This window comes from Bos mutus, chromosome 3 (assembly GCF_027580195.1).
Source record: "Bos mutus isolate GX-2022 chromosome 3, NWIPB_WYAK_1.1, whole genome shotgun sequence".
In the NCBI taxonomy this organism is placed as follows: Eukaryota; Metazoa; Chordata; class Mammalia; order Artiodactyla; family Bovidae; genus Bos; species Bos mutus.
Genome location: NC_091619.1, coordinates 50,373,703 through 50,400,394, shown reverse-complemented (window position 1 = coordinate 50,400,394; position 26,692 = coordinate 50,373,703). Strand labels below are relative to the sequence as shown.

Here is a 26,692-nt window from a genome sequence, read left to right as displayed (position 1 = left end):
TAAGGCACTCAACAAAGAGAAGTGAATCTGGGAGTCAAGAAAGTTGTCTTTTTTTCCAGAGTGCCCAACGTCTCTGTAGTCAGGTACTGTTAGGACTACAGTACCTGAGACTTTTGAATTATCCCCTTTCCTGAAAATCTATTAAAGCCCTAACCTTAAGTTTCATTCTATTCTTTATTAAGGGATTATTCCCGGACTTTACATCTGTAACAGTTCTTTCAGACAGCCAGAGCCTTAGGGAAGAAACCCAACTCCCTCGCGCAATCTCCCAGAAGCAGATGCCACAGCCCCGACGGCTTTACAGTGCGCATGTGCAACTGGAAGCGGCGAGGCGGGAAGTGTTGCGCAGGCGTGTTTGGCCGACTCGGAGGCGGCGACCCAAGCATCTGGGAAGTCCCAGAAGTCGTATTCCTTTAAACCGTGAGTTTCCGACGGTTTGATCCATGGCGCGGGATTGTGAGGGATTAGGAACGAATTCTAGATTGTGATTTCCCTCTCGTTGCAGCTCACTAACACCCCAAACCCTTGTGGATCCCACTGACCCGCGGCGGGAATGTGCTGCGCCTGCGCACTAAGCATCCAGTTCGGTCTCGGGTCTGAGGGACTAGGTCTTTCCCGCGGAGCTCGCGGGCCGGCCTCCAGGAGCGATCCCATTTATGTCCCCCTTCTCTTCCGCCCGGCGCTCCTAAGACGTGACGTTATTATTTCTCCACCACGTTGCACGAGGCCTTGGACAAACCTCCCGGCTCTCCCTTTCAGTAGTCAAAAGTTCTCCTCCAACCCTCTTCCTCCAGGTCAAACCGTTCTCCACACTAAGGCCTCCCCCACCGGATTCGCTGCCTCTGCAGTTCCCACCGCCGTCTGCTACCGGAGACTCCCCCGGTAGGCAGTTTCCCCTTCAGCCCCTGCCGGTATGTCTGGGAGGTGAAAGTGAGGCCCATGGAATCTTTAGAAATGGTTCACGGCTTTCCTTCCTTTGGGGATTTGGACAAAGGTGCGTTTTTAAGTGTTTGCTTTGGGGACAGTAGCATTTTTAGTGCTTAGTTCACTAAATGATTTAAACTTCTCATCTTCTCCAGTATTCTGATTTTCACAGCTGCTTTGGTTCCCCTGTGGACATGACTCTGTAACTGGCATTTTGCACCCCACTTGCTTTGTGATGGAGCCTGCTTTGGGGATTCAGATGGATGAGCCAATGGCTTTTTCTCCCCTTGGTGGCCGGTTTCAGGCGGAAGGCTCATTAAAAAAACAAGAGCAGAATTTTAAACCACCAGGTATGTGTTTATTTCCAAAGACATGTAGAAAACAATTCTGTAATTTCCATTATTAAAAAAACAACCAAAACACTGAATCTTAAAGTGAGTTGTATGTTTATATAGGAGTACTTTACGAATCGGTAAAACGTAAGATTTAGGATTGGATTGCATTTTAGGAGGATTGTAGTCCAGCCATGTCGTTTTACAGGTGAAGCTGCTAAAATCTAAATATTAGTGCTTGTCTAAGATCACAGTTTGTTGATAGCCAAACTAGAATTTCTCTTCTAGACCTGTGTTCTTATTTCTACTCACCATATTGCGTTAAGCTTGAATTTAGAAATGGACATTGGAGGGACTTTGACTGAGGTATTCAAAGGTAGAATTCACTGACAAAAGTAAATGAAGTGTCTGTAGCAGTACTAAAGGATTGTATCTCAGTGTACATCAGGAAATGTTTGACTCTCACCCAGACCTTGAAATGAGAAGAGTATCAAACAGTGCCTGATCTTGTCCACTATAATGTGCACCTTTATCCCTGCTGTAGCACTGTGTCTGCAGCATAGTAGACATTTAATAAATATTGATTAAATAGGAGTTCCAATTAACTGTTGGTTTTTTCCCCCTTAAAATGTAGCTAAATCTTCTTGTTCCATCTTTGTCTTAAGCATATTTAGTGCTTTTTTCAAAAATATTAATTTTGACTTTTTGTTCATGAGATATACCTATATACACACAAACACTACAAAACAAACTTTAACTTGAACCCTGGAAAAATATGACATCCCATGTTTTTGCTTTCTCACTAAAGCTTAACTCATCTTTGATGTTAAAGTACCCTATTTGATGAAAGTACCCTTTGATGTCCCTATTTGATGAAAGCCACTAGTATTCCAGTTAAAGTTTCTACACTTAAAACTTTACACTTGAAAGTTATTTTTGATTTATGCTTTGTATTTGCTGCCCTCATTCAGTTCCCCAATTTTATCTTCCCATTCCCACTTTCATTCCCTTACACTTTGCTCCTGAATTACAGTGAAGTTTCTTACTTAAGCTGCCACCTTTCACTTCCTTTTTCATCTTCCAGTTCATTTTGTACACTGCCACTAGAACAATCTTAAAATGCCATTTTCATCCAGTTTCATGGATACTCTCCCTCTTCCCATCCATTTTTTTGCAATTACCTGTTTTTCGAGGTTCAGCTTTCCCTATGTCCTCAGACACATACAGTAACAGTCATTATATTATTATTCTTGTGTTATTAAGCACTCTGTGTGTCTTACCTCTTCAGTAATACTATAAGCTCCTTGAAGGCAGTATCTTGTATAGCTCCGGATATACATTATGCATTAGGCAGAGTATATGAATAAATGAATCTGACTTGGCTCTAGCAAATGTTCAGGTAAAAGCTGCTATTCTAATACTCTTCTGAAAATCTGCTAGGAAATAAAGAGTGGGGTGGATTTTATTCCAGATTTCCAAAGTTTTGTAGCTTTTATGTCACAGAACATTGAACATTATAAACAGTACTTTTTATAATTTATAAAGCATGCTAAATTGTATTCATATGGTTATTTTTTATTTGACCCTTAATAAAAAGCCAACATTATATCAAAAACATGACTTGAATAAGGAATAAAGCTGATGAAGTCCAGGCACATAACTGTTTCATGATCTAGTATGATTTGCCTTGATAGAATAACTTTTGAATGGTGGGATTTCTGTATATCTTTTATTCCCAGAGCCTTACTCTGTTCAGCACATAGTAGGTGCTTGAAAATATATTTGAATGCATGTTTTAATGCAAGGATATAAAGTAAAAATCTTAGTATAATGGGTTCATAGTATGACCCTTTGTTTTGGGATATTGGTCAGCTTTTTATATAGTAACTTTTCTAATTATTGTACATGCTTAGAGAAGAAAATATAGAAAGAGAATATGGCACTGTCCAGATGTTGCCACTGTTGACATTTTGTTACCTTTCTTTAGTCTTCCTGTGCATACAGAGATAGATTTAAAAAAAAAATTGGAATCACAGCCAGTTTATTTCTAATCTCCATTTTTAACTTAGCAATTGATTGGAGAAGGAAATGGCAACCCACTCCAGTGTTCTTGCCTGGAGAATCCCAGGGATGGGGGAGCCTGGTGGGCTGCCGTCTCTGGGGTCACACAGAGTCGGACACAACTGAAGCGACTTAGCAGCAGCAGCAGCAATATGTATCTTGAACATTTCTTAGTGTAATTAAATATTCTGTAGCTTAGACTGCCTAATGTTCCATTGCATGGTATGCTATAATTTATTCAATTGCCTTTTCTTACTGAACCTTTAGATTGTTTGCCATTTTTCCTGTTACAAAAAATGCTACAATGAATGAAGTACCTGGCAGAGTTTATTCTATAATAGATATTATCTATAAACAGTAGATATATTTATAAATGATAACAATAAACAATAGATATTATTTAAACTAGCAAAAGTTTATTCTTTCATATTTTCAGCAAGCTTTTTATTTTTATTTTTTTGAGTGTCTACCTTATGCCAAGTTTAGTAAGTGATGAAGATCTTTTCAGCGAAAGAAGAAACTCTATGTGCTCCTAATGTCTCCTCTATACTGTTGAACTGTATTGGAAGGCTTGCTTTTGGTGTGTTATGTGAATAGCTCTTAGCCCACACTTCTGAAGTGGGTTATAGGTAACATCCTGGTTTGCCTGAAACAGTTTCAGTTTATGCCTGTTATCACAGTGTAATTATTAGTGCCCCCTTTCACTCTCAAGAGTGTCCAGTTTGGGTGATCTCCCTAAATTATGTAATCTTAATTTACATTTGCTGCTGCTACTAAGTCACTTCAGTCATGTCCGACTCTGTGCGACCCCATAGATGGCAGCCCACCAGGCTCCCCCGTCCCTGGGATTCTCCAGGCAAGAACACTGGAGTGGGTTGCCATTTCCTTCTCCAACGCATGGAAGTGAAAAGTGAAAGGGAAGTCGCTCAGTCGTATCCGACTCTTAGCGACCCCATGGACTGCAGCCTACCAGGCTCCTCCATCCATGGGATTTTCCAGGCAAGAGTATTGGAGTGGGGTGCCATTTAATTATGTATAAAACAAGTTACAGGAAGCATAATATTAGGCAGTACATGAAACCCCAGAATAAGCAAGACTTATACTCCTAGAGTATCAGTGTTACTCCATAGTAAGTAATTGAAAGCATTTCATTTATATGATATATATTTCTTAAACCTCTGTTACATTTAACATAACACCTTGCTAGGTGCTAGTAATAAATCAGTTCATAAAACAGACAAAAAAAAAAAATCAGTGCCCTCAATCTAGTGGATAGAGACAGAAAATAGATAAATACTATATTCAAAAGTGATTAGTGCAGTGAAAAAAAATGTAGCGGGGTAGGGGAGATAGGTATTGGGGAGGAGATTATGATTTTAGTAACTGGTCAGAGAAGGCTTCAGTGTGGTAACATTTTTAAAAAACTAATGTGTATTTGTTTTTGGCTGTGCTGGGTCTTTGTTGCTGCGCAGGCTTCTCTCTAGTTGCAGTGAGCCAGGGCTACCCTTCACTGCAGTGTGCCAGCTTCCCACTGCAATGGCTTCACTCGTTGCAGAGCACAGGCTCTAGGTTGCTTGGGCTTCAGTAGTTGCTGCTCCCAGGCCCTAGAACACAGTTATGGCGCACGGGCTTAGTTGCTCCGTGGCATGTGGGGTCTTCCCAGACTAAACCCCTGTTTTCTGCATTCGTAGGCAGATTCTTTACCACTGAGCTACCAGGGAAGCTCTAGTATGGTAACACTTGAACTAGGACTTGAAGGTAGTGAAGAAGGAGCTATGCATATATCTGGGGAGGAGCATTCCAGGCAGAGCAATCAGCAAGTGTGAAGGCCCTCAGCTGGGAGTGTGCTCGCATTTAGAAATAGCTAGGAGGTCACGTGACTGCAAGGAGATGAGTGATGAGAGTGAAGTCAAAGAGAGGAGGGAAAGGAGGTAGTTCTTTGGCTTTTATGTGAAACAAGATGTGAAACTATTAGTGGGTTTGGGCAAAATAGTGATATGGTGACTTATGGTAACTCTGGCTACTATGTTACAAATAGATTATAGGTCCTTGAGGATGAAAGCAGGGAGTATAGTTAAGGAGGTTGTTGCTATGAACAATTTAGATATATTACAAAACAGGAAAAAATTCACTTAAAATTTCAAAGCAGAAGCCTAGATCTTCATTTAAATAATATTTAATAATTTAAATAATATTTTAGTTTGTGGACTTTTCAGGGTCTTTCCCCAATCCTCAAAGTGTATTTTCATTGGTTTCTGATATTCATTGGTCTCTGCCTTTAGTAGTAGTTTCTAGCTTTTGACATGAAAACTGTCTTCCAAGATCAACTCTCATCTTCCACTTCAGAATCTGAGGGTTTTTCCACACTGGGGATTTTTCATTCACTTTGATTGTCAGGAAGTTTTTCCATTCAGAAACATCAAAGTTGTTCTGCAAGCAGGAAACCTTCATATAATCATAATTTGAATTTTGTACAGATGGGTAACTGCATAGTAAGTGCTGGTGGTATGGAAGCACATTGAGCTTGCATAGTCATTCACATGGCTTGTGCATTACAGTATTTTCTTACTACTTATATTTTCTTTCTAGTTATTTCTAACAGCTAACCAGCGTCTCTACTACTAACTGCCAGCTCATGTTTATGCAAAGGGAGATTCTGAACATGGAACTCATAGGAAAGCCATAGAATGTTATAATTGGAAGGTGAAATTCATCTAATTCAACTCCGTTGTTTTACAGGTTAAAAACCTGAGCACTAATGTGGTTTAATGATAGGAGATGACTCTAGACTTTTTAGATTTCAGAGTATCTATATCAGCACTGTCCAGTAGAACTTTCTGCAATAACAGAGATGTTTGTATGTTGTCGTATGTGGCTAGTGTGACTGAGGAAGTTAATTTTTAATTTAAATTTATTTAATTTTGATTAGTTAAATAGCCATATGAAACTGTATCATCCTACTACAAAGCTATTTATGTTATTAATCATGTACATATAGCAAAGCATACACACAAACACTTTAATACATTTAGTAATAAAAAGACCACAAAAGGTTGTTAAAATATTTCATCATACCTAAACACTGTTGATTGTTAAGATATACCATTATTTTATGTACTGCTCAGAAATGCTGCCAGTTATACTGTGACACAAGGCTTTTCCTTATCATTAGAATTTTTTTAATATACCTACTGGAAGAGTTCTTTTAGCTCTAACTAGACAAATAATTATATATCTCCAGTACATACATGAAAAGGAAAATAAACATTCTGGATCTATCTCTTCTGAATAACTTTTGTATTCAGAGTCATTGATACCCTATTTTTTCCATCCTAGTATTGTTCTCATATAGTAGCGATGCAGAATTTCTTTGAAGAATTCGTTAAAAAAAAAAAAGCCATTGTTAATGGGTTCTTAAGAGCTCAGTTATGTGGAGCTGGCCTATGTTTGATTTGTTCTTCATAACCTCTACAATTCCTCCCTACAGTCATTTGGGTCTTAAGAGTTAAATGTGAATGTTCCTCTGATTTTTAACATTTTCTCCAGGTTATTGACACCTGTTCTGTAAGTTTTGATGCTGACCAACCACAGTTGTAAGTTGCATCCCAATTTGAGAGTTGTTAAAATCATGTCTTAGAATCAAAGAAATGTTATAGCAAATTGAACATATTTTAGTGCCCTTTCGTGATGCCTTTTCTGTGACACTGGAACTTGAAGTTGGTTGGACTTGACACTCATTAGACATGATTATAATTGACTGTGGCAACAATGACTGCTAGAAAGCCAGCCTTCCCCACAGGCCTTGGTTTTGGTTTCCAGAGTGAAGGAGTGTGGTAGCTAATAGTGAAGGGATTTCTGTTGTCTTTGGCTTCACTCTGTTGTGACTTATAAACTTTTGCTTTTTTTTTTTTTTTCTGCAGCTGTCTGAGTGACCATAATGATAGTAAAAATTCATTCATTCAACGAATGTGCCAGACAGTGTTCTAAGAGCTGAGTGCTTTGTGAATTATACAGACAGGGAGCCTGTACTGATGGAGCTTATATTCTAGTGGGAGGAGGCAGACAACAAACAATTAAATAAACAGCGTAATTCTGTAGCAGATAAGAACTCCAAAAGACAATTAACAGGGTAAAGTGGATAATGGGAGGAGTGCTAATTTAAGTAGGATGTCAGAGGAAACTGAGGATTGATCTAGCCAATGTAAAGTTATAAGGGAAGAGGATTTCAAGCAAGGGGAACAGGAAGAGCAAAAGCCCTAAAGAAATGTTAGTAATCATAACCGCAACAATAAGAATCACCAGTATAATTTATTTAATATTTACCATGTGTCAGATATTGTGTTAAAAGCTGCGCTTGTGTTTTGTATATTGTTTTTTAATCCTCATAGTATTTTAGCAGCATGGGTACTATTATTACCCCATATTCTACAGATGGAGAAACTAAGGCTTACAGATATAAGCTGTGTGCTTTAGAAAGGTCATACCAGCTGGAGCCAGAATTTTGATTTAGACCTCTCATCTCTAAAACTGGTTCACATAATTACTGTTATATTGCCTCTTGTAGTATTGAAATCCATGAAGCTGTTCCAGTTCACCTGCACAGTAGGTGGGAAGGTGTTTTAGTTGTCTAGTCGCCAAGTTGTGTCTGACTCTTTGTGTGGGTAATTTAAATAATTTAAGTAAGTTCTTTATGTTACTTAGATGGAATGATAGAGTAGAAAGACTTCTGGATTAGGTCTTCTTGGCCTCTTATATAATTTTCACCTCTTAGTATTCTTCCCCTCAAATTTATCTTCCACTTGTCATCTTCCTGCTTAATAACTTTACATGGCTTTTATTTGCATCCTGCCTTTCCTTTTGAATTTTTTCGACCACACTCAATTTTTATCTTCTCTCCTACTCTCCCCTCCCTCCATAGTAATCCTTGCCTTTTTCCCTTTGCTTGTCTTTGCATGCATAGTAGTTCCTTCCTAAAATGCCTTCTTGTACAGTTCTCTACTTGGTAAATGCTTCAAAACACAGGTTAACTGTCACTTGAAGCTTCCAGGCACCTTCAGAGATGTTCATTCCCCTCCCCTTCTACCTAGTAATATATATGAGTATGTGTGTGCTTAATGGCTCAGTCGTGTCAGACTCTGCAACTCTTCTAATATTACAAGTAAAATCTTGTATTAAAAATGAGCTTTTAACCTCTTTCTTTTCCACTAGACTAAGCTCCTAGAAAACAGGAGCTTCACAAACTTTGTTCATTTGTTTTTTAATACACCAATTGCTGGGTATTTTTTAAAACACAGTGTTAAATGAGTGCGTCGATAGACTTGTCAGCAATACCTCTGTGAAATTGGGCAAGTGACTTAACTTCCCTGAATATGGTTTCCTTACCTGAAAGACCAGGATCATTATGTCTGTTCTCCCAATATCACAGTGCTGTTATGTAGATCTGAAAAAATGCTGTATCTGAAAAGATAATACATGTGTATGTACTTTGAAAATATCTTAAACTGTTGCAGATGCAGAGTGTTGTTAATAACTTTAAAAGTGGCTAATGCTTGGCCTAGATACTGTAATAAAATCTGTGGACTCTTAAGTATGTAAATCTCCTTTGTATCCAGTAGTTTATCACATTTTGAATTATTTCCTTTCTGTATTTTAACCATGCAGGCTTTTGCAAAGACCTTATATTTATTTAAAAGTAATGATTTATCTGCTTTCAGGATATAGGATACTACTGGTAATTGGGACAATTTTTAAAGAATATTTTCTTAACATTCTGATACTTTTTAAGTAGAGCTTCTTTCTAGGGTATACTGTGATTATTCAATATATAAAACTTTTCCAAACCTGTAAGATTTTGCATCTTTGGAAGAAGGAAATATAGTTTTCAAGAAAATTGCGTTGTGTCGTTGTCATGCCATCTAGTGATCGCAGCTCAGATTGTTTAGTTATTTTTTAAACTTAGCTTCTTTGTTGTGTTGTACTCTATGCAGTGACAGTGTGTCTGTCGGAGTGTAATTTTAGAGTAGCAGCAATTGGGTGTGAGTGTTACTTTTCAGTTTTGTCTGTTCCTTCAAGAGGTATGTGAGTTAGCAATTTGATGGGGTTTTAGTCTTATAATTTTAAGGTTTATTGTAGTTATTTTTGTTTGTAATTAATGTAATGTAACATATTACTTATGTTTTAGAAATTATTTTGAGACATTTTAACCTAAGAAAATATAAAATATACTCATTAATTGTAACTGAATTCTTTTTTGCCTTGACAGGTGTTAAAAAAGATATTGAAAAGCTTTATGAAGCTGTACCACAGCTTGGTAATCTGTTTAAGATTAAGGACAAAATTGGAGAAGGTAATTTGGGTATATACTTCATTATCTTTATAAGCTCTTTTCCCCTCCTGTTTTCCTTTGTATGATCTTGGTTTTCATTATTATTTCTTATTGGAAAAATATCCCTTTTAAAATACAAGGACCATGGTTATATTACTAATTGGCAAAACTTTTCTCTTTTCCTTGGAAATAAAGGAAGAATAAATACTTACAATAAAATGAACAGTCCTATTTGAAACTTTATAATTTTATACTATTGAAAGTATTGATATCAATGTATAAATAACTACTAATGATAATTATCTATAAAAAATAAAAAGTTTAATATTTAAGTGGGGGGATTTGATCAGGGAAAGCCAAATCTTTTTTTCTCTTTTTCCATTGCAGTTAGGTAGAATTAAACATATATGAAACCTAAGATGGCAAATTGATGAAAATAAACTGGTAGAATATTTATAGGATGGTCAGTGTTATACATAAATACCATTCAGAGACACAATCATATTGACTGAATGAATGGCAAATTTAGCAGACAAATGTGAAGGGAATGAGAAGATAAAAGATAACAGAACTTTTTGGTGACTATATTGAGAGATAGAAAATAAAAACTTACTAAAAAAAAACAAAACTATTTTTTCATTGTTTGTTTTTACAGTTAAGTGTCAGTTGAGAAAAGGCTGAATCAGTGAGTGCAGAAAAATTAGAAGATGAGATGATTTGGGATATAAGAATCAAATCTTTACATCTTTTTTCTTACCTGTTTTTGACACTTAAGTCAATTTTCTTACCTTTTTTCCAGCACTGACTTAGTATTCAAAATCTTTGTTCTGAAAAACTCTGCTGTCCTCTTTGTTGTTACAGTTTAGTTGCTAATTCATGTCCGACTCTTTGGGACCTCATAGACTGTAGCCCGCCAGGCTTCTCTGTCTGTGGGATTTCCCAGGCAGGAGTACTGGAGTGGATTGTCATTTCCTTCTCCAGGGGAATCTTCCCAACCCGCAGACTGAACCCATGTCTCCTGCATTGGCAGGGTTCTTTACCACTGAGCCACCAGGGAAGCCCTTCTGGTGTCCTCCTAACAAATAGCTAACTATTCTTGGGAGGCAGAGGGATGGAGTGTGATCTGAGGCTAATAAGTTTGAAAATTACAGCATGTATAGTGCCTTTTTGGTTATTTATGATGTACTTCAATATATTAAAGGTCTAAAAAATTTTGTAATGAGAAATCTATCAATTTATTTTAACTCAGTGTTTCTCAAATTTAATTGACCACCCAATCTTTTATTTTTTTTCTGTTTAACAGTGTCATGGTAAATTTTAAAATTTAAAAAAAACTTTTTAAAATGAAAAATGTTATAGGTTTTCCTCTAAGATTATTGTAACATTTGCTTCTAACAGACCTGAATCCAAGTCTACAGATAGTAATTTCAAATGGTAATATTGTGGAAAGAGATACTGGAATGGGTCATACCATGGAAATACCAATATTTTATGCTGATCCAATCAAACAGATTTACTGTATAGCTTTACTGAACTAATATACCACCTAAAAAAGTGACACCAGTTAAGAATGTATTAAAAATTGAAAATAAGTTCCATTTATTAATACAAATGTATTTGCTTTTTGTGTTCAGTATCATTAGAATATTCATGATAAATTATGATAATTTTAGTTTCCAAACCGTTTTTAAGAATTATTTTAGCTTTGTCTCATAAACATTTTTAAAAGCCAAATATTAAAAGATTCTAATAAATTGTTTTACAGGCACTTTCAGCTCTGTTTATTTGGCTACAGCACAGTTACAAGTTGGACCTGAAGAGAAAATTGCTCTAAAACACTTAATTCCAACAAGTCACCCCATAAGAATTGCAGCTGAACTTCAGTGCTTAACTGTGGCTGGGTAGGTAACTGCTGTATATGATTTTTAAGATTTTTAGATATTAATAGATACCTCATAGGGATAATGAGATTGTCTGTGAATTAAACATATTCTTCATTCGGGTGTTTACAGTTTGCTGGCACTTTTCCTCTAATCTTGGAATGGCTAGTGAAGTTTATATTAATTTTTAGGGTGGATTTCCCTTGAGGCTCAGCTTGACTTCTGTTCTCTTACGACTTCTTCTAATCTTCCTACCAAATCGTAGACCTTGTCTTCCATGGTCTAAAATGTGGGGAACTCATATTTCACATCTCCCTAGATATTAACAACTTCATCTCTTTATTTTGAACAACAGAATCTACTAGCATGTTGGTCTCTCTCTGCCTGACTTCATTTTGCCAGTTCCTTTTTCTGTTCACATGAACGCCTGGCAGTGTTTAGCGTAATTGATTTGAACCGTTGTCTTTAGACTTCTCTACTGCTATCTGTTCCTTGATTTCTCCCTGCTTTATTTGGCCTTCATTTCGGTATCTTTGTCAGTTCTTCCTCTTCTACCTGACCCCTAAATGTTGGAGTTCTTCCGTACTTGATCCTGGGCTTTCTTTCTCTAGGCTTTCTTAAGTGGTGTCATGTATTCCACACGGGTTTAAATACATAGTAGTGATTCCCACAAGTGTATATAACCTCAGAACTCATATTTATGTATAAACTCGTGTTTATATATAAAAATTTATATATATATAAAACTCAGATTTATATATCTATATATATGTATATCCACCTGCCTATTTGACATTTCCATTTGGGTACCTAATAAACATCTCAAACCTAGTACACCAGAAAGTAAATTTTAATCCACCCTCATTGGCCCCCAGAATTACCTATTGCCACAGTCTGTTTTCATCTATCCATCTCAGCAAATGGCACCATAGTCTACCTAGATACCGAAGCCAGAAATCATCACACAGTTTTTCCATATCTCTCCTAGTCCACATCCATCATCATGTCCTGGCAGTTTTGCCTCCCAAATACATCTAAAATCTCATCCATATCTGTTTATCTTCTCAACTGCTGTCTTAGTCCAAGCCTCTGTTACTACATAGACTGCTTCTTCTCTTCCTCTCTTAAACCCATAGTCAAAGTACAGCCAGACTGATCCTTAAAATATAAAAATACGTATGTATGTAATTCAGATTGGATACTGTTAGTTCCACTAATTGTTCAATGTTTTCTCAATGTTCTTTGGAAAATATCCAACTTTATCTCATGTCAGTCTTTCTACTTTCTTCACTGTGCCCTAGTTTCTCTAGCTCCTCAAATTTGAGTCAGGAGCTTTCTCACTTCAGGGCTACTCCCCATACTGCTTCCCTAACCAGGAAGACCCCTGCCAGTCTTTGCATGCTGACTCCTTATCTTTCTGCCCTGAGCAACAACAGTATCACTTCAAAGCGATCTTTGATTTAAATGAGATCTTTTTTTTTCATTGTCATAGCACCGTTTGATCTCTTTTAAAACCCTTATATTTTGTCATTATTTGTTACCATGTTTATTATCCATATTTTCCACTAGATAGTAAAGTTCATGAGGGCAGAAATCATGTTAATTTTAATTCACCATCACATCCTTAAATGTCTAACATAGTGTCTGTTGATTAACAGGGCGCACTAAGTATCTGTTGAATGAATGAACATGCTGTCTGTTTATTATAGAAGACAGGAAAATAAAGTGGCTACTGTAAGGCACCTACCTTCTAGTACCCTGAATAAGATTATTCCTTTTTCTATACTGTAAACAACTCCTTCTACAACTTTTTCTTTCCTAGTTCTTCAGCAATGTACATGCTAAAGAAGTCTACCTGATCTTGTTTCCTTTCTAGCTCCCATACTGGTTTTTATTTTTTTATTTGATAGTTACTTCAGAAAAACTGTCTTTATGTTCTGATTCCATTGTATTCTGTTTTTCCTCCTTAAATCCTGGTTGGCCTTTTCCATTTAAGTTACTTTCTGAAAATTAGTTAATTCTACTTTGCAGTTAATTCCCCTTTGCCAGAATGAAAGCCTTTCCTCAGTCCTTATTTTCGTTGACCTCTTTACTGATCACCCCTTCCTTCAAAACTCCTTACTTGTGGACATTCCTGTCTGGGCTTTCTGCCTCTTCTTCCTTATTTTGCCCTCCAACTTGAGATTTTTCCAAGGCTCAGTTTTCTCTTTAATAATTTCACAACTTTAGGTATCACTTATCTGTAATACTGTCACTGACTTACACTTGACTTCTCACTTAAGATGTAGTCTTGTATCTAAATATCTTTATCAAATTGATGAGGTTTTCGTTTTAATGCTTTTTTCCCCCTATTTTCTCTACATGCTTTGTTGGTATCTATGTTGTTTTACTCAGACTCAAAACCATGGAAATCGGTTTACCCTGTTTTCCTCATTTTTCTATGAAGTTGTGTGGTGGTTAAGTCTAGATCTGGAGCGTACTGCCTGAGTTCAAATCCTGGCTTCGTGACCTGCTAGTTTAGTTACCTTGGGGAAATTCCTTAGCCTCTCTGGTCCTCAGTGTCCTTATCTGTTAAAAAAAGGGGGAAGGGGGGAATAATAGTACCATCCTTATAGGGTTGTTGTGAAGGTTATTTGAATTGTTGATCAGTATGATTGATTGATTAAATCAGAGCTTGGCATGTAGTGAATGTTCAACAATTATTAGCTATTTTTAATTGATTTATTCATTACTGTTACCATCCTATCTCTAAGTCTTGTTAATTCATTTTTATTAGTCATCTTTTCCTTCTCCTTCTGTCACTTCCCCATTTAAAGCTATAATTACCTTTGTTTTTGAATTATAACCTTATAACTGATGCTGTTTTTGTTTAAAAAAAAAAAAAACCTCAGTTAAGTGAGTAGACTATCCTATATGGTGATGGCTTTAAGTTAGTTTCCTGGTGTTATTTATGTATTGCTAAACTTGCATTTCTTTAAAAAACTTCATAAAGTTTCAGTTCATTTGACCTTTCCTCCAAAGTTCATTGTTCATTTTTCCACTAGGGGGCAAGACAATGTCATGGGAGTTAAATACTGCTTTAGGAAAAATGATCATGTGGTTATTGCTATGCCATATCTGGAGCATGAGTCCTTTTTGGTAGGTTTTAATATTTCTTGAATTTTTATCGGCTAAATATTTCATTGAAAGCAATCTTATAACCTTATTCATAACTTTATTTTAGGACATTTTGAATTCTCTTTCTTTTCAAGAAGTACGGGAATATATGTTTAATCTGTTCAAAGCTTTGAAACGCATTCATCAGTTTGGTATTGTTCACCGTGATGTTAAGCCCAGCAATTTTTTATATAATAGGCGCTTGAAAAAGTAAGTATGAAAAGTTACCAGAAAATATTTATACTTGAATGAATTTGTGCTGTGGGGTCCATCTCTTTGACTTAAAACATACCACAACAACCATGCCCAGATTTTTCTGTTTTAGATTTTCATTGTGGTTCGGGAAGGAAAATACCCTCAAGGAGAAGATAAAATTGTATTAGTAAGACAGTATACGTCATTAGATGTGTCATGGCTCAGTGGAAATAGCTAAGAGACTTAGAGAGGTTCTAGTTTTTTTTTTAAACCTTATACATTTCTCTGGGCTTCATTTTAGTGAATGAGGGGATTGGACCACGTGATAGCCAATTTCCTATTTCAACACTAAAAGTTTTGCATTTTTTATTTTTTTCTGGTGATGATATACATAGAGGCATTGTAAGCTGACAACTTAAAAACTGCTGTTTATACAGTGGATCATATTGAGTATAGTAAGGAAAATAGAACCATAACCTCTTTTCTTGGGCTTCTGTACTCCTGACTTGTAAATTTAAACCATGATTTTTAATTTATTTTTATTTTAAACTTGTTTAATTAAAGATTATCTGCTATGATGCCATCTCTGCCACCATCAGAGAACAAAGGGTCGTGTTTATATCTGCTTTCCTTGTCTGCACAAGCCATTGGAAGAAGGGGAGAAAAGATGTTTTCTGTGTGGGGGAGACATCTTTCCTTAATTCAGTAGTTAGCTATTTAATTGTCTTAAGACAAGTTTTACCTTGTCTGTAAAACTTAACTTTTCTTTCTTCAAGAATATTTTAAATCCTTAATTTATCACCAAAAGATTTACAGTTTCTGTGTGAATGTGGATGTTACTAAGCTTTCAGTGTTACGGAGAAATAAAAATGCTTATTTTTGTTTCATAGGTATGCCTTGGTAGACTTTGGTTTGGCCCAAGGAACCCATGATACTAAAATAGAGCTGCTCAAATTTGTCCAGTCTGAAGCTCACCAGGAAAGCTGTTCACAAAATAAATCCTATGTAATCACCGGCAACAAGATTTCATTGAGTGGCCCAGCAGCACCTAAAGAGCTGGATCAGCAATCTACCCCAAAAACTTCTGTTAAAAGGCCCTACACAAACACACAAACTCAGACTAAACACGGAAAAGATGGAAAGGTTCTACCTCTTTGATTTCTTAAGTACCAGTACAGTTTTAGAAATGTACTCTGTCCAACAGAGGGAGTTCTAATTCTAGGAGGATACTTGCAACTAAAAAATACATATATATATATATGTTATAGATTCAGTTTGTTAGATTTCACTGAGATTTATAATGGATTGTTTTATGATTTGAAACTGAAAATTTTGCTTCGTAGGTTTATAATGTCTTTGTCACTACAATTGTATTATATAACAAAAATGGAAAATAATAAATTTACCCCTGCATGTGTAAAGTTTATATTATCCTTTTTAAAAGAAAAACATTGTAGAGGGAAAAAATTCCGAAGTGTCTATCTCCATTTTAGCTGCACAGCAACATGTAACATCCATGCAGGTGGTTTTATAATTTTTCAGTTATGTATATTTGTGGACTGTGATAACACTGTATGGTGGCTAAGAACTCTGTCTAGACTATTTTCTCCTTTCACAGAAGTGTTCTGGTGCCTGAGGATGACTTGGATGCAGCTGCTTTTGTTTTATGTCACTTAACTCTCTCAAAACTATGGCAGAGTACAGCTGGCAGAAAGTGTTACAGATATAATCCTTCTTTTCCTTGTTTTTGTTGGTATTGTAGGAGGGATCTGTAGGCCTTTCTGTCCAGCGCTCTGTTTTTGGAGAAAGAAATTTCAATATACACAGCTCCATTTCACATGAGAGCCCTGCAGTGAAAGTAAGTAATGTAGCTTAATAGTTCAATCATCAGTCAGTGTCACACTGGAGAGAATTTAGGGAATGGCTAGATTAGGTTTTATTATCAGTAAGTTATTAAGGTTTTTTTCTTTAGCAGAAGGTGTTACTGCTTTGAGCATCTATCTAGTCAGTGCTTTGATTTTCTCCAGGTATGAACTTTTCTAGTGGAATATTTCGTCATTTTTGATTAGCTGCCTATTGTTGCTCTTTCTCTAAGGGAACATTTAGACCTTGTCTGAATGGTTGGAGTTGTGAGCTCCCAACAACTAACACATTTCTGATGCACAGTTGATGGCATAAAGATGTTTGTAAAGTTCAAAAAACTGTCATCAATGTTAAATGGTTTTAAATGGACTTATGATATCCTATAGCAGCTAGATAGCATGAGCAACAAATTAAAACTGATTTTGGCTGATGTAATTGTGCAGTTTAAGTTCTGAAATGGAGTTAGACACTAGAACATAACTTTTATATACTTTTGTAACATTTCAGGGAAAGTTCTAATGAAGTGCAATTCAGATATTCACCAAACTAGGACTGGTTAGTAAATTTTTATGTTTACCCAACACAGAAACCTAAAAAGAGCTTAAATGTTTTGATAGGCAAGTGTTTGTTTACATTCCAACAGCCTGTTCAGCAGTTTTGAAAGTTATACTTCCCCTATTGCTTTTACTGTTATTAGCATATACTAGCATCATGTTAAATGTCATGAAAATAGAGGCTATGACTTTTCTTTTACAGCTTATGAAGCAGTCAAAGACTGTGGATTTACTGTCTAGAAAATTAGGAACAAAAAAGAAGACCATTTCTACCAAAGTTATGAATAGTGGTGTGATGAGGAAAACTGCCAGTTCTTGCCCAGCTACTCTGACCTGTGACTGTTACGCAACAGATAAAGTTTGCAGTATTTGCCTTTCAAGGTAATGTGTTTTGATGGTGCTGTAAAACCACCAGTATGGTGCCAGACAAGATGAGAAATTACATTGATTTTGGTGGACAATTGATATAAGTGAGTGAAAAGAAAAAAGGCGGTCCTATGAACGGCACAGGCACTGATACAGATAAGTACCTTGAAGAGTAGATGACAGCTGTTATCATGCTTGTCCCTTTACATACACGTGCTCTTTGGGAAGCACATTTGCTTTTACATGAAATGGTTTTGTAGCGGTAGGGATAGCTCTTTTGAAACTTCAAAATTGCATGCTTTCTTGGTGATTTAAGCTTATCTTCTTTTCTTTATTCCTGCCTGTGTAGAGTAACCTGAACCAAATACTTGAACTCTTCTCTCACTCCCACCTCCCAACTCTTTTGCCACACATGAATTCCTTTCTTCCCTTCAGGACTTTCATAAGCTTTCATGAGCCTTTCCTGATTAACTCAAGTGTGTAAGTGAACAAGTATCTCCATAATTAATCACTCCAAACAGATATAAACTTTTATATCCCAGAGTTCCTGTTTTAGTCTATTTTTCCGTTATGACTCTTATCCTACACTACCTCTTTTTAATGTGTGAAAGTACCGTGAAGCCTTCTGAAATAAGGCCTGGGAACTGGTGTGTGAGGGGAGGCCTATAGAAGCAAAATCCAGGATTTTCATCCCACTGGGTTATCATTTGCTTTGTAATAACTTTTATTTATGTAGATGTCAAAGTAGAATTTACTGTGAACTAAACTGATGAGTGTTATTTTTTTGGCTTTAAATAATTAAACTGATTTCATCATCATAAGGCGGCAACAGGTTGCACCCAGGGCAGGTACACCAGGATTCAGAGCACCAGAGGTCTTGACGAAGTGCCCCAATCAAACTACAGGTATGTTGCACCAGAAATACAGAATCCAGTTAAACTGGTTGCCATAAATTTCATTGTATGGTTTTTGTCTACTTGTGACTAAATTTGAGCTCTTTTGCTTTTAACTAAATTATGTAAGTGGTTCTAGCAGTGTGACATTCCCTTTTTGAGATAGTAGTATTAATGAAATCTAGTGTTGCCTTTTTTTTTTCCCCAATAGGTTGCATTTTGCTTATCTAGTTATGAGATGATTTGAAATAATTTTAATATTACCTTTGTGGGGGGAAAAATTGTATTTAGTAGTCTTTGCTAACTTAAGACTTGTAACTTTTTATGTTTGCCTAATACCTCAGAATTCTTCTGGGACACACATGATTGTGTGTTTGATTAAAATTTTTTTTTGTTATTGTGAAAACAGTATAATAGTGTTAAAGAGTTTTTTTTTTTTAATTTATTTTTTATCAAAGAATAATTGCTTTACAGAATTCTGTTGTTTTCTGTCAAAACTCAACATGAACCAGCCATAGGTATACATATATCCCCTCCCTTTTGAACCTCCCTCCCATCTCCCTCCCCATCCCACCCCTCTAGGTTGATACAGAGCCCTTGTTTGAGTTTCCTGAGTCATACAGCAACTTCCCCTTGGCTATCTATTTTATATATGGTAATGTAAGTTTCCATGTTACTCTTTGCATTCATCTCACCCCCTCCTCCCCTCTCCCTATGTCCATAAGTCTATTTTCTGTCTGTTTATCCTTTGTTGCCCTGTAAATAAATTCTTCAGTACCATTTTTCTAGATTCTGTATTTATGCATTAGAATACTATATTTATCTTTCTCACTTACTTCACTCTGTATAATAGGTTCTAGGTTCATTCACCTCTTTAGAACTGACTCAAATGAGTACCTTTCTATGGCTGAGTAATAATTCCATTGTATATATGTACCACAACTGCTTTATCCATTCATCTGTCGATGGACATCTAGGTTGCTTCTGCATTCTAGCTATTGTAAATAGTGCTGCACTAAACAATGGGATACATGTATCTTTTTCAATTTTGGTTTCCTCAGGGTATATGCCTAGGACTGGGATTGCTGGGTCATATGATGGTTTTATTCCTAGTGTTTTAAGGAATCTGCATACTGTCTTCCATAGTGGCTGTATCAATTTACATTCTCACCAACAGTGCAGGAGCATTCCCTTTTCTTCACACCCTCTCCAGCATTTATTGTTTGTAGACTTTTTGATGATGGCCATTCTGACCAGTGTGAAGTGATATCTCATTGTAGTTTTGATTTGCATTTCTCTAATAATGAGTGATCTTGAGTGTCTTTTCATGTGTTTGTTAGCCATCTGTAGGTCTTCTTTGGAGAAATATCTGTTTAGGTCTTTTTCCCAGTTTTTGATTGGGTTGTTTGTTTTTCTGGTATTGATTGTATGAGCTGCTTGTATATTTTGGAAATTAATCCTTTGTCACTTGTTTCATTTGCTATTATTTTTTCCCATTCTAAGGGTTGTCTTTTCACCTTGCTTATAGTTTCCTTTGCTGTGCAAAAGCTTTCAAGTTTAATCAGGTCCCACTTGTTTACTTTTGTTTTTATTTCCATTACTCTAGGAGGTGGGTCATAGAGGAGCTTGCTTTGATTTATGTCATTGAGTGTTCTGCCTATGTTTTCCTCTGAGAGTTTTAGTTTCTGGTCTTACATTTAGGTCTTTAATCCATTGAGTTTATCTTTGTGTATGGTGTTAGGAAGTGTTCTAATTTCATTCTTTTACATGTAGCTGTCCAGTTTTCCCAGCACCATTTATTGAAGAGGCTGTCTTTGACCCATATTCTTGCCTCCTTTGTCAAAAATAAGGTACTCATAGGTGCATGGGTTTATTTCTGGGCTTTCTATCTTGTTCCGTTGGTCTATATTTCTGTTTTTGTGCCAGTACCATACTATCTTGATGACTGTCGCTTTGTGGTATAATCTGAAGGCAGGAAGGTTGATTCCTCCAACTGCATTCTTTCTCAAGACTGCTTTGGCTATTCAGGATCTTTTATGTTTCCATATGAATTGTGAAATTTTTTGTTCTAGTTCTGTGAAAAATGCCATTGGTAATTTGATAGGGATCACATTAAATCTGTAGATTGCATTTGGTGGTATAGTCATTTTCACAATATTGATTCTTCTTACCTAGGATCATGTAATATCACTCCATCTGTTTATGTCATCTTTCTTTCATTAGTGTCTTCTAATTTCCTGTGTACAGTTCTTTTGTCTCCTTAGGTAAGTTTAGTCCTAGATATTTAATTCTTTTTGTTGTGGGATTCACTGATTAGGTGAGTGGGATTCATTCCTTAATTTGTCTCTCTGATTTTTCATTGTTGGTATATAGAAATGCAAGTGATTTCTGTGCATTGATTTTGTATCCTGCAGCTTTGCTAAATTCACTGATTAGCTCCAGTAATTTTCTGATACTATGTTTAGGGTTTTCTATGTACAGCATCATATCATCTGCAAACAGTGAGAGCATTACTTCTTCTTTTCTGATCTGGATTCCTTTTATTTCTTTTTCTTCTGTGATTGCTGTAGCTAGGACCTCCAAAACTATGTTGAAAAAGAAAAAGTCTGTAACCTGAAAGAGTTGTTCTGGAGCAGGAACCCAGAAAACATCTTATTTGAATAGATGAATCCTATTATATTCACTTATATTATGGACTTTACAGAAATGTATTCATTGATTGTGGGTTTATTCTGTGCTTGCTAATGACCTAAAAAAATGAATAAAACTATCTGCTTCCACTCTAGTCAGGACACACTCGCAGATAATTATAAAGTAATTGTTAAGTATGGTTCTAAAACTTTATACAGAGTATTTTAGGGATACTTAACTCTTCTTATCTGAAGGGATTATGGAGGGAAGTTCATGGAAGAAAGAACATCTGAAAAGAGAATGAATTGGAATTGGGGATTTCATGGGCAGAGGAACTCAAGAAACTGCATGGTCATACAGGAATCAATAAAAGTTTAGTGTTGCTAGAATGTATGGTGAAAGTCAAGGAGTGGTGAAAAACCAACCTGGAGAGAGGTAGACAAGTTTGGATCACAGTTGTTACATGGTTTAGACTATATCCTGTAGGTTTTGGAAAGTTATTCTAGGGAAAAAGATGGTAATAATTGTATTCTAGATGGGTCATTTTGGTAGGTATGCAGAGAGGAGGTGTGTGCAGGTCCAGATAAGAGATGGTGAAAACCTGAACCAGGGTGTTAATAATAGGAATGAACAGAAAGTGAAGAATTGGAAAGGTGGCCGAGCTTGATGGATAATTGGATGTGGGATTTGGGTATGAGCTGGTGGGGAAAAGGCATCCAGGATGTTGATCAGATTTCTACCTTGGGAGATTTGAATGGGTACCAGTAACCAAGGGGAGAATAAAGAAGTAACGTGTACAGGGAAAGATAAAGATGACTGGGGTTATCATTGATTTGAGATGTTTGTAGAAATCCACATCGCGATGTCCAACAGAAAAAAAAGTAAGTGAAGTTCAGGGAGGTCTGGACTGTGTAAAAGGTATTAATAGTTGAAGCTGTGAAGTGGATGAAGGGCCAGTCAGGGAAAGTATACAGGATAGAAGTTGGAACTCTGGGGAAACTCAGCCCTTAAGGCTTGAAGAAAACATTGAAGGAGAAGGCAGAGGTACAGAGGAAACCAAGAAAGTCAGGTGATGCAGTGGTCAAGGGGCTGGTGATACTGGGAGTTCAACCATTAGGAGAAAAGAGATCCCTAAAAATGAATTTTTTAATGAGTTACTTCACATGAGGCTGAGCTGGTCTTAGTCATAACTGTAAGAACTCTGGAGATTAAAGTTTCCACAGTAAAAGTTAGGGTTAGCATCTGGCTGAAGATGAACTTCTAATGTTTAATACTTCTCACTAAAGTGAAACACTCTCAGTACTATGCTGTGTAACTCATGGGGTACATTCAATTTTTCTTTCCTGTGTAGCTACTTTGGATGTATTTTGATGTTATAAAATGTGCATACACTTAGTGATGAAATGTCCTTTTAAACTTAACCAACTTTCATGTTGCTCAAGAAAGGAAATACTGTATTTTGCATTAAGGATGTTAGACCAGGGATTCTCAACCTTGAAATTACGTAAAAGCACCTGAAGAACTTAAAAAACTGATGCCTAAGCCCTGTTCCAGCACAATTAAATTAGAACATCTGAGGAGATTGGGGCAGGGCATCCGAATTCTTCTAAGGTTCTTAAGAGGGTTTGAATGCGCAGTAAAGATTGAGAGCTACTGATGTAGAAGTATCATAGATTGGGATTTTTTTTTTTAAGTGTGTTTTCTGTTACAGCAATTGACATGTGGTCTGCAGGCGTCATATTCCTTTCTTTGCTTAGTGGAAGATATCCATTTTATAAAGCAAGTGATGATTTAACTGCTTTGGCTCAAATTATGACAATTCGTGGAACCAGGGAAACTATCCAGGCTGCTAAAACTTTTGGTAAGCAGTTTTATATTATAGAATGAAACACATACCTTTGCTAGTCTCCTGCAGATCACTTAATAAATTATTACAAAATTCTCTTTACAAATAAACATGTCCTGTGTTTGTAAAGTTCTCTGGTGTTAGTAACTACAAACTATGGGACGTTCCTTTGGGACAAAATTTAAGTCAGCCCACCTCAAAAGTAACTGGGCTGCCTCTTGCCCAGCCCCAGAATCAGTGTGCCTTAATCAAAGTTGCATATCAAAATTATCAGAGGAGCCTCAGGAAATACATATACTGGTCTCATCCCACGTTTTCCTGGAAAATATGATTCAGAAAAATGTTATGCATAGAAAGGGTTGACATTTGTTAGTTTGAGAAAACAAGTGATTTTGACCAAGAGCTATTTCTGAGTAAGAACCACTGCAAAAATGATTATCCATCCCAGTGCCATGGTCTAATCTACCAGGAAAAGTCAGTGGCAGTTGTGGTCCTGCAGCAGAGTCAGGCTACAACCTTGTACCTTGTTGGAAAATATTGGGTTAGCCGAAAAGTTTGTTCGGAGTTTTCCCCAAAACCCAAAAGAACCTTTAGACAAACCCAGTGTTACAAGAAACTTACCTGAGGGTAATAGGATGAAGTATGGCATACATACTTGGGAGATGGAACCATAAAGGAAAGCAAGATTGTTACATCAGCAATTGTGTTCTTGCATGAGTATGTTTTTCAGTTGGTTGAGAAAATGATAGCTTCTATCTTCAACGAATTCATAGTCTAGTAGGTGAGACAGGCAGATATTACAATACAGGTTACAATACAGAACTGCAAAAGTAATAGAAGTTGTCACAGGATACAACAGAGGCTTAGAATGAACTCTGAGAGTGTCAGGCCTCACAGGTAATAATGCTTGAACTGAATGGTGATGTAAGTGGGAGTATTCTGGGCATGGGGGTTGAGGGGTGCAGGGCATCCTCATCAAAGACAGGAAACATGTGGTCAGAAACATGTAGAAGCTTGGAAGGGGAAGAGGGAATGGGGACTGCAGCTGATTAAAGATTACAGAATATGATGAAGCTGAAGATTTTGGCAGAGTCAAGAGAGTCCTTTATGTTACTTATTAAGGCACTGCTTTCTTCTTACTGTCTCCCACTTTATGAGTTGACCTTCAACTACATGATGTAAAACACAACTAAAATATAGCACATGGTGTTCTATCTCCCATTCAGTGTAAATATATGCACAAAGCAAACAGTTGGACTTGAATGTTTCTCATGGGAGAGACTTCTGATATATTCAAATAATATAATATATGTATATTTTTTCTCTTTTAGGCAAGTCAATATTGTGTAGCAAAGAGGTTCCAGCACAAGACTTGAGAAAACTTTGTGAGAAGCTTAGAGGTATAAATTCTAACACTCCTAAATTAATAAGTGATATACAGGAGTGCAGTTCTCATGACCCAGCTTTTTCAGAGAAGACAGAAAACCATAAAATTGTTCACTTCATACAGACACCTCAAGCGCAGCCCTCAGGGAATCCATCATATAAAGGTGACGGTAATGGCTGTGGGGGCAATATTGAGGAGTCTGCTACCAATCTAGAAGGCTGGGATGAGGTGCCCGATGAAGCTTATGACCTGCTTGATAAACTCCTAGATCTGAATCCAGCTTCAAGAATAACAGCAGAGGAAGCTTTGTTGCATCCATTTTTTAAAGATATGAGTTTATGATTATTCTTTAATGTTTATTATTGTGTATTGTGAGGTAAAGTGAAAAAGAGTTATTTGTAATAGCCATAAATTCTTGATTAGAGACCAGCTCAGGGTGAATAATTTATTTAACCCTAGCAGATTCTAAAATACAGATTAAGATTACTTAAGTTGCCTAGGATAGTTCTTGGACTGACAAAATGATCTTTGACTTAGATCTACCCAAGTAGAATCAGATCTTTCATTTACCTAATTGTTTGTCACTGCCATCTGCGGAAATAGGAGCAGTTTTAGCCTGGTACATCGGCTTCAAGGTATGAGTCTTGATATTGAGGGTTGTGACAGGGATTAAAGACTTCAGTGAGTCAAAAAACTTCAAGTTTACTGGATTTTTTGAGCTATATGTGTTTCTGGAAAACTCAACCTGATACTGGTCCTCTAATTATTCTGAAGGTAGAGAAGATAATTTCCTTTTTCAGAGGCATGTATTATACCTTTTATAAACACTAAAACAATGAGAAAATATTGGGATATTACTTAAAATTGAGTTTTATTTATTCATTTTTTAATACTTTTTTTGTGTGAATTGCCATGTTTTTCTTAATGGTTTCTCTCTTGATTTTTTGCCTTCTCTACCCACATCTAAAACACATTCTCCTTGGAAATTTTATGGTGCTTTCCAAGGCTTCTGGGTACTTTGTTAAATACCGCCTGTGTTGATAGTTGGGAAGTTAAAATAATGTGTTGATAAAGGGAAGCTGTGGCACCAAGGTAAAGATTGATAGTTCAAAATGCTTTTCTTTTTCTCTGAATATATATGGTTTTTGCATTCTATCTTAGATATAATTAGGTAGCTGCTAAAAGGAGAGTGAACACAGAATTGACAATGTTATTGGACATTCCTCCTCTGCCTAGAGCCATTCAGATCTCTGTATCCTATTTTGAGTAAGTTGGTCCTGGTCAGAGAAAGATGCTTCCTAGAGTCTTGGGTGCATTGGGAAGAGTGCTAATGAAGTAGGCAGAGTAGAAAAGGAACTAAGATAGAGGTTTATGTATTATGACATACAAAATTACATATATATATATATGTCAATTACATATATATATATATGTCAATGACAGCATGTCAGATTTACTAAGAGAATTGAGTCTAGGGGTGTAGGTCTGCCGAGAAGTTTCCCACTTGGTAGTCACAGAGTATAATACAACTTAGGGGGATTTAACATTCATTTTGTTGTTTTGAGCATTGAATTAGTTTGGCATAATCCATATTCCATTTGGCAAGTATTATACTTGTATACCATGGTCATTGATCTACTGTCTTCTATTGCGGTAGTTTTTTCTCTTAAAAAAAAAGAATGTTCTTGAATTTGTATGTTTAATAAAGTCATCCTCGTATTTTTTATGTCAGTGTCAGACTACTCATTTGAAAAATACATTAAAAAAAAAAATAGTATTGACCACTAGGTACATTTTCCTTCTGGCATTAATGAGTTCTCTCTCAAACAAATAATAGGTAATAGATTAGCAGATGTAGACCTGACAAAAGTAATTTATGAAAGATAGATTATCTTTTATAGAAATGTGGTTCACAATCAACATGTTCTCAGAAAATTAACAGGAAGAAAAATTTACTAAAAATGCAAGTAAGGAGACATTCTCTAGGAAGTTTAATATTCAGGGCTATTGTTTCAACTTTCCATTAATGTCTTTTGAATAGAAAAGTTGAAACATTCGACTTTAAGAATAGAATTTGGTTGTTATGCAAGGGAAGGAAAAGGGAGCTAGTCTTCTGAAAGATATGCAGTGTTACAAATTAGTTCTCAGGGAATTTCAATCCAACTAGATAATGTTGCCTCAATTTTGGCTGTTTTGTGGATAAAAATTAGCAAAGAGCTTCTCATATTCTTCAGGTTTTTAAGCCTTCTGAAGACTATTTTATAATCTCAGATATCTCC

General features: G+C 36.3%; 1 protein-coding gene across 4 annotated transcripts; it reads left to right on the top strand.

Moving 5' to 3' along the window:
• Nucleotides 1-317: 317 nt before the first annotated feature.
• On the top strand, nucleotides 318-26,132 carry CDC7 (cell division cycle 7). Of its 4 annotated transcripts, none has more exons than XM_070367700.1 (13): nucleotides 318-420; nucleotides 795-882; nucleotides 1,080-1,274; nucleotides 9,580-9,663; nucleotides 11,408-11,543; nucleotides 14,567-14,660; nucleotides 14,746-14,888; nucleotides 15,764-16,016; nucleotides 16,636-16,731; nucleotides 17,493-17,671; nucleotides 18,479-18,561; nucleotides 22,892-23,041; nucleotides 24,358-26,132. In XM_070367700.1, exons 3-13 carry the CDS (start codon nucleotides 1,160-1,162, stop codon nucleotides 24,753-24,755), a joined length of 1,731 nt encoding a protein of 576 aa, XP_070223801.1. In that variant the 5' UTR covers nucleotides 318-420; nucleotides 795-882; nucleotides 1,080-1,159; the 3' UTR covers nucleotides 24,756-26,132. The 4 variants fall into 4 exon arrangements, with proteins under 4 accessions (XP_070223801.1, XP_070223800.1, XP_070223799.1 ...); XM_070367699.1 differs by having other exon boundaries at nucleotides 795-994; nucleotides 1,097-1,274; XM_070367698.1 differs by having other exon boundaries at nucleotides 795-994.
• Nucleotides 26,133-26,692: the final 560 nt, after the last annotated feature.

What these genes read in the sequence shown, in the direction of transcription:
- CDC7 (XM_070367700.1), top strand. Translation starts at nt 1,160, where the DNA reads ATGGAGCCTGCTTTGGGGATTCAGATGGATGAGCCAATGGCTTTTTCT. An exon ending in TGGAGCATGAGTCCTTTTTG is followed by an intron (nt 14,661 to 14,745) that starts GTAGGTTTTAAT and finishes ACTTTATTTTAG; the next exon opens with GACATTTTGAATTCTCTTTC. An exon ending in ATGAGAGCCCTGCAGTGAAA is followed by an intron (nt 16,732 to 17,492) that starts GTAAGTAATGTA and finishes TTTCTTTTACAG; the next exon opens with CTTATGAAGCAGTCAAAGAC.